The following is an 8,638-nucleotide window of genomic DNA, read 5'->3' on the forward strand; positions in this document are numbered from 1 at the left end:
TCACTTATATAGATGCTTATAGCCTGGCAGGTGAGGAAGAAGAAGAACAGATTGGATTTATACCCCGCCTTTCACTACCCAAAGGTGTCTACCCCCCACAGATCCCTCACTCACCCCAATCAAGGTTCCGCCACCGCCACCCTGCACCAGTCAGGCCATGCCCACGCACCCCCAATCAAAGTGGGAAGGCAGGCAAGGGGGCTCTTCAGGCCTTCCCTGGGTCCCGGTGCCTCGGCATGGGCCAGGGAAGGTGGGCGGGGGGGCCCTCTTCAGGCCTTCCCCGGGTCCCAGCACCTTGGCACAAGCCCGGGAAGGTGGGCGGGGGGCTCTTCAGGTCTTCCCTGGGCCCTGTGCTTTGGCGCGGGCCGGGGAAGGTGGGCAGGGGGTGGGCTTTGCAACTTACCTCTCTGCCTCTGTTCCTCATGGCCTAACTGAGGGCTTCTGGGAGCAGGGAGCGTAGCTTGCTGCATGTGCCTGCCCCCTGGGCTCAGAAGGCAGCTGGAACACATGGGATGGTGACAGTTTCTCAAAATGTGGTATATTGGTCTGACTAGACCTCTGGTGTTTACTAAAAATTCTGATAGTTTCCACCAGATTCCAGCACAATGCTGAGGCAGAAACATGGAGTGCCATTTGCCAGCATCCAGGCTCTAGTCAGATCAACTATAAATAAGTGTAGAAGGGGCCCACCTCCAGGCCCCCACTCCACCCCCTTGCCTCTTAGTGTCTCCCTTGGTAAACTCACCCAAGGAGTGGTACTACCCACTTGGGGAACTATTGCTCTAGTGCATCCATGCTAAGCATGCATGGCAACACTTCGCGTGGGATGGGATATTACCTACTTTTGGGACCCAAACAGATGAAATAACTTCACATTGTTTGGAGATGGTCCTGGCTAACCATCGATGTACCAGATGTTAGGGTTTTTATGCCAGTGTTTCTTGAGCAGTTGATTTCACACTTCAACAATTATGTTATGGCATGCAAAACTCTCTTGATAAATGGCATGAGAGACTGAAATGCTATTTTATTTACCTAGTAAAAGTGTTATTTGACTTGCCTTCTAAATGCAAATTTGCCTTGCAGAGTCGGGCAGATCTCTACGTATCACGATTCCCAGATTTTACCTCTGTAAAAAATATTCTTCATTGGGGCCAGGTACAGTAACTGAAGATAAACATAACTCTTGAATATTGTCTGCATACATCTCTGTCATATAATGTTAGCATTTATTTAAATACAGGATTGTAAGATGGCTCTGATTCTAAATAATTTAGTCAAGAGAAATGCTAAGCTTGTCTGTATGTAACTCCTTTATAATCAGAAATCATCTGCATTTTTAGGCTATTGTGTTCTCAGGTAGAAGACTGAATCACAGTGGTGACATTCAGGATCCTGGTTATTCTAACTATTATTACTCTCAGTGTGTCAGTAATAAACATCTACTCTCTCTTGGGAGCTATGGCTCAATGGTGGAACAGCTGATTTGCATGCAAAGCCTCAGAATCAGTCTTTGACATCTCTAGTAAAGGATATTAGGTAGCAGATGCTGCGAACAACCATTCTCCGCCTGAGACATAGGAGAACTAATGCCAATCACTGAACTTTAGACTCAGTGTCTGAAGGTACAAAACAGCTTATTTGAAGTCATGTCCTTTTTGTAATGAACATAGCTTAGAACAGAAGGAAGAACTCTATTGGTGAAAGAAATCCAGTTTGCAAGGTAGTGAATCAGTCATGTGACTACTTTCCTATAAGCATGTGTGCTGGGGAAACTATGATAAGGGGAGCTGAGAAAGTGAGCTCGCTGGAGATCTGTATTTATAGCAAAGTTGATAGTAAATGATTTTGCCTTTAGTAAAATGGAAATGGCCATTCATCCTGGCTGCCACAATAAAAGTCATGTGAATTAATCCTGATCCTCAACACTATATGAAAGTTTGCTCATTCATAATGTCTAGAAGGCAGCAGACTGATCATTGTTAGGGCCTAACATAAACACACCTTGCCTGTTTTGAAACAGGTTTATTGACTGCTAGTTTGTTTCTGAGTTCAATTCAAGGTGATAGTTATGAACTTCGAAGCCCTTAATGGCTTGGAACTAGGGTTGCCAACTCTGGGTTGGGAAACTTCCTGGAGATTTGGGGGTGGAATTTTGGGAATAATAGGTTTGGGAAAGGGAGGGTTCTCAGTGGGGTATAATTCTATAGAGTCCACCCTCCAAAGTGCCCATTTTCTTTGGGGGAACTGATGTCTATAGCCTGGAGACCTCCAGGCCCCACCTGGACGTTGGGAAACCGATTTGCAAGCCACAAATCTAAGGGACCATATATCCCAGTATTTCCCCATGCACCAGCAAAGACTGTCAGTTTACCACCTTCTGGTGGTAGCCCAGCTGACATTGAGCAGGGTTTGAACTTACTCTGTGATTGCTCCCATTTTATGGAGCAGGCACCCAGAGGAAGAGAGGGGGTACAGTCCTCGGAAATGTTGAGGAGCTGTAAGGCCATTTTAGTTATTTATTTAATTTCAAACATTTCTGTGCCTCCGGATGCCCAAGGGTTATATATAACTCTGAAGGTCAATTGGGCCTGGAATCAAATTCGGAGCCAGGGTAGATGGAACAAGACTGGAGTGACGTGGTCCCTACAACCTACTCCATTCAGTGTTTTGGCCACAGCATTCTGTACCAACTGTAGTTTCTGAACAGTCTTCAAGGGCAGCATCACATAGAGCATGTTGCAGTAATCTAATCTAGATTTTAACTGGGCATGCACTGCAGTGAAAAGATCTTTCCTGCCCAGGATGGGCTTCAGAGAAGTAACTCTTCTTTTGTACGTCAGAACCCAATAAGCCCCTGACTACTAGGAAGAGTTCCACAGGGCTACTTCTAGAACTTTAATGGACTATCACAGGCATTTTATGTACTTGAGATTGAATTATGATTTTACTGCTTTTTATTATTTTTGATTACATATTGTAAGCCACTTTGACCCCTGGGAAAGACAGGGTACAAATGTTTTAATTAATACATAAAAGACTGATAAATAAAAATGGAGGCAAGAAGGTCAGTCGAACTTAGATATGATAATCTTTAGTGGTTGCTTTCTTTCACCAGATATTGATCATCATAAAACAGGTTTAGCAATTGTCTTTCTCCATGCTTCCTTTAGGCTTTGTTGTGAAAGCCACAATACTCACCCACCCCTTGTTTTCATTCATTTTCCTAGGTAGTTAAATCAGGGGAATTCAGATATTATGACTATGGCGTAGGACTGGCAGATAAATGCAACAAGGTATGATTTGCTTGAGTTTTATGTCTGTTTTTGTTTGGCAAAGAGATGAAAGGATGTCTGAGTCTCCATTTCTGTCTGCAAAACAGATGCAAGCAATTTTATTTGGATATTTCCTTCCTTTTCATGTTGTTCTTTAACATTTTATTAATAATCTTTACTGTAGTTGTTATACCTTTTTTCTATTCTGTGTTTCCATTATAAGCATTTATAGCTGTGACTTTTCATTTGCCACTCAAATTGGGATGAAGTTCTTGGAGTTTTTACACTTCACCCATGCAGTCCTTCCTGTCACATTCCAGGGAAAAAAGGAGAAAGTGTCATTATTTAAGCAATTTAAATTCTCACTTGCACTGTGGATACTGGAAGGCATGAATTGCCACGTGAGTTAATTTTCCTTGAATTCTAAAGCCTGACATGTGCTGGGTGTGCAGGTGCAGAGGATGTGCAACAAAAACAGAGAACACAGGCAAGGGAAGCTAAGGGTGCTGTTAAATATAATTCAAGATGTCAAGTGATCTCAAACTCTTAAGCAGTAGTTCACTCTTACATTGTGAACCAGTTCCTTCCCCATTAGTCATTTCTTGCACTCCATCTGGGCTGGCAATATGTGTGCGCACATGTGTGTATACTGCTAAACTGGTTGTTCATCTATCCTTTTCTCAGTCTAAGAAGCAAGTACGTTATGTACCACAGAGGGTCAAAACTTGAGCCTCTCCCTTAGTAAAACAGACTATTAAAATGTCTGCGAAAGAGTCTATTGAGAAATAACTAAAATGGTTCTCATGGGGACAAACTTCGTCATCTACTTTAGGTAGAAATTGTAGATACTCCATGTATGAGCCATAAGAATTCCAGAACACATCATCCAGAACACATCATGCGAAATGCTGGCCTGGATGAATCACAAGCGGGGATTAAGATTGCTGGGGAAAAGATCAACAACCTCAGATATGCAGACGATACCACTCTAATGGCAGAAACTGAAGAGGACCTAAAGAGCCTCTTGTTCAGAGTAAAAGAGGAGAGCGCAAAAGTGGGCTTGAAGCTCAACATCAAAAAAACTAAGATCATGGCATCTGGCCCCATCACTCCTTGGCAAATAGAAGGGGAAGTCGTGGAAGTAGTGACAGACTTCACGTTCCTGGGATCCCAGATCACCGCAGACTGTGACTGCAGCCATGAAATTAAAAGACCTCCTTGGGAGGAAAGCGATGGCGAACCTAAACAGCATGATAAAAAGTAGAGACATCACCCTGCCAACAAAAATCCGCATGGTCAAAGGAATGGCATTCCCAGTAGTCATGTATGGCTGCGAGAGTTGGACTATAAGGAAGGCCGACGGCCAAATAATAGATTCTTTTGAACTATGGTGCTGGAGAAGACTCTTGAGAGTACCTTGGACTGGAAGAAGAACAAATCAGTCAATCCTAAAAGAAATCAACCCTGACTGTTCCCTGGAAGGCCAGATAATGAAACTGAAGCTCAAATACTTTGGCCACCAAATGAGAAGGGAGCACTCACTGGAGAAGACCCTGATGCTGGGAAAGACTGAAGGTCAAAAAAGACGGGGACGGCAAAGGATGAGATGGTTAGACAGTGTCATAGATGCAACGAACATGAAATTGAGCCCAATTCAAAGGATGGCGGAAGACAGGAGGGCCTGGCGAGATCTGGTCCATGGGGTTGCGAAGAGTCGGACTCGACTGTGCGACTGAACAACAGCAACAACAAATCAACTGTATTTTGGTTTCCCTCAAAATTCCTCACCTTTGTTTTACCTTTGGTAGAACTTCACATCTTGCTATAGGTAATATTTCTGTAGTATTGCTAGTTAATTCTGTTATCCTGTTACCTCCCACCAAACTGTTATTTTGTTTGTTTTTTTCCTCAGACTTCTCCTCCCTTGTACAGGATAGAAGAGATCACTGTGCCAATAGCAATATGGCATGGAGGACGGGACTGGGTTTGTCAGCCTGCAGAAATTGAAGCTTTGTTACCACGAGTCACAAATCTCATCCATCAACAATATTTTCCTGACTGGGACCACTTTGACTTCCTTTGGGGCTTTGATGCTCCTCAGCGTTTGTACAGAGAAATCCTTGACCTGATGGAGAAGCATCTGTGAGACTGTTTGGGATTAAGGGCAATCAGTTTACACTAGCTCCTTCCACTTGAGTAAATTTGGGTCAAACCCACTGATATCATTTAAAATAACTTGTGTTGAACTTTGCTTAACCCTCAGCCCTGTGTGCTGCCTGCTCACCCTAGAGAAGAGACTGGTTCCATAACAATTAATGTTATATTTTCAAAGTAAACACCTTGATAATATACTTCACTCTCTTCCATCAAACCCCTTTTAAAAACCTATGAAGCCTTTGGTTTAATCCCTTAGTCTTCATCCCTTACTGTTAGCATGCTAGATAAAGTTCCTCCATATGTTTTATGCAGGATGAGTGAACCTGCCTCTTCCACTGTAGGAGGAAGAAAAATGAAAAATGAAAACCCATTTTGGGTCTTGTGCAGCTCAGCCAATGGGAAGAGGTGTGGTAGACTGTAGCTCCCCTGGTTGTCATAAGCAGGACCACTGTAGAAATGCAAGAGACACCTTACTATGGAGACCTCCCATATTCAGATCTGGATGTATTTCCTCTTTTGGGATCTCCTGAGGTTCATGGTATGACACGCAGTAGATTCAGAAGAGGCTTCAGTAAAATTCCACCCAGCCTGAAGGCACTTCCAAGCATGACAGAAGGGAAGCTGCTTGAATATGGCTACTGGAAAGTGATGAAATCAGTCACTTCTCCACTTAAAATTCAGGCAATATCTGACAATTAGGGATGGGCATGAACAAGCTCATGAACTAAAGTGATGGATTTTGGGCAGTTCATGGTTCGCGACCTGAACTTTGTGGCAGGTCAACTGGCATAAACTTTCCATGAACTTTCAAGAAGTTAGTGTGGAGTTCATGTGGTTCATAAATGGATACATTTACAGACACCTTCTCTGCTAAATTAAAATGTTTACCAAATGTCTTGTCAGTTTCAAGATATTTCTTTTGCTTTGTCATAGTTCCTTTGTGTTCTCTTCCCATTTTCTTGCACAGAGCTTGCAAAATGCCCCCCCCCAACTTGGATTTGTGACTCTGTGCTTTGAGATTAGTCCTTTTAAGCTTGAAATGCCAGTGGCACTAGGTTCTGCTGGACACTCTGTGATTCCACTGGTACTGCTGGGCACTCTGTGATTACATTGGTACTGCTGGGCACTTTGTACATTGAACTGGTTCTACTGGGCTTGCAAAAATGCCCCTCTTGCTTGGATTGTGATTGAGCTTGCATTGCCACATCGGCACTGGGTTCTGCTGGGCACTAGTACATTGCACTGGTTCTGCTGGGATTCCAGGCCCCCCTGTTTTAAATATGATTCTGTGCTTGGCGTCAGTCCTGTTGAGCTGGCATTGCCACATTGACACTGGGTTCTGCTGGGCATTCTTTGATTGCACTGGAACTGCTGGGCTTGCAAAAATGCCCCCTTCAGTTTCTACTACAGAGATTCTCTGAGTTGACCTTAATCTAGTTGGTTTGCACTCCCACAATGGCACTGCTTCTGCTGGGCACATTGCACTGCTTCTACTAGGCTTGCAAAAATGCCCCCCCCCCCGCTTCAGCTTCTACTGCAGAGATTTTCTGTGACTTTGATTCTGTTCTGCTGGGCTTCTATTGCCCTTGCTTTTTTGGCTCTCCCCCATTGGAAACGATGGAAGATGGGGGCACCTTCTTGGGGGGGGGCATAACTCAAACTCTGAAAATCCAATCCTCACCAAATTTGGAAGGCAGGTAGAGGAGACTCTGCCAGAGATCCCTCTGCAAGTTAGGTGTCTCTAGTATGCTAGATGTGTGTGTTCTACTGTATCATGAACTGCATTTCCCTGGTTCATGCCCATCCCTCCTAATGATAATAACACACACTTAATGCATGGAAGGATCTAGCTGGCAATCACCCTACTCTTAAGCCTATTTTGCCCCTCAGGTACAATCATCAGCACACTCTGGATCATTTGTCCACCCTCCAGATCAGCAGGTGATCAGTCCATTCCAGTCACTTAGCCTTTTCGTATGTGCCACCTTGGTATCCATAATTCTTCCTGCCTAGCAGTTAAATCCAAATTAACCAATAGAATTCAAACGTTTTGGCTGCAACCCAATCCTGGCCTTGAAGCACACTGACTGCTCTGTTCCAGGACTTTTCCTGTATAAATATCATCCCCAAACCTCAGAACTTTGCAGCAGTTTTTCAGACCATCCACCTCCTACCCTTGTGCCCCATTGCAGGAAAGCCCCAGAGATTTTCAGCAGGTCTTGGTCTCTGCCCCACTTTCATACCTTCTCCTTTGATCACCACCTGGGATTGCTCAGAATGCAGAACTGCTATGTGTCCTCCTCATCTGCTCATGTATATATGAGGTAGGGGGAATTTATTTATTTATTTAGATATCTATCCCGCCCTCCCCGAAGGCTCAGGGCGGCTAACAGGGCACAATGCCAAGTAATAACAATAAAACAGTATAAAACATTAAATTACAATAAACAATTAATAAACCCATAACATTTCCGGTGCTCCTCTATACAGTTCTAGAAGTTAAGATTTTAAGACCCAGAGGGTGTTCTCAGTAACATAGCTAGACAAGCACAGCAGTATAAATCATACTGCCCTGCTGTCCCCTAAACACGTCCCATTCTCTCCAATAGTGCCTGCACCAGCAGTAGCAGTATGCAGGAATCATAGGTTGTTGATGGAACGATGATGGTAAAACAATGATGGTGGCGGCTCCTATTCGAAAGCCTGGCAGAAGAGCTCCATCTTACAGGCCCTGTGGAACTGTACTAGGTCCCACAGAGCCCGGATCTCCCCTGGGAGCTCATTCCACCAGATAGGAGCCACCACCGAAAACACCCTAGCCCTGGTCATCACATATTTGGTGGTCCTGGGGCCTGGAACATCCAGGAGATCTTGATTCCCCGACCATAGTGCCCTTGGGGGAAGATGTGGGGAAAGGCGGTCCCTTAGGTAGGCTGGTCCCTGGCCATATAGGGCTTTAAAGGTAAGAACCAGCACTTTGAAGTGAATCCGGTACGCTATTGGCAACCAGTGCAGTGCTTTCAGCCCAGGCCAGATGTTAGGAAGACCCATCAACAGCCTGGCTGCAGCATTCTGCACTAGTTGCAGCTTCCGAATTTGCAACAAAGGCAGCCCCATGTAGAGAGCATTACAGTAGTCTAGCCTCGAGGTGACCGTCGCATGGATCACTGTGGCCAGGTCATCACGGTCGAGGAAAGGGACCAACT

General features: G+C 44.6%; 1 protein-coding gene across 2 annotated transcripts in view; it reads left to right on the forward strand.

Annotated features, from left to right (window-relative positions):
• The window catches only part of LOC107121649 (lipase member M-like), a 34,274-nt gene extending 28,135 nt beyond the window's left edge, over positions 1-6,139 (forward strand). The window contains exons 8-10 of one of the 2 annotated variants that reach the window (XM_015424611.1): positions 1,087-1,158; positions 3,231-3,296; positions 5,188-6,139. In XM_015424611.1, the coding sequence (XP_015280097.1) occupies positions 1,087-1,158; positions 3,231-3,296; positions 5,188-5,421 (372 nt within the window). In that variant the 3' untranslated portion in view covers positions 5,422-6,139. The remainder of the gene's footprint in view (positions 1-1,086; positions 1,159-3,230; positions 3,297-5,187) is intronic. The other variant, XM_015424612.1, reaches the window with a different exon arrangement.
• Positions 6,140-8,638: the final 2,499 nt, after the last annotated feature.

Source organism: Gekko japonicus, unplaced genomic scaffold (genome assembly GCF_001447785.1).
Source record: "Gekko japonicus isolate JY-2015 unplaced genomic scaffold, Gekko_japonicus_V1.1 scaffold422, whole genome shotgun sequence".
Taxonomy (NCBI): Eukaryota; Metazoa; Chordata; class Lepidosauria; order Squamata; family Gekkonidae; genus Gekko; species Gekko japonicus.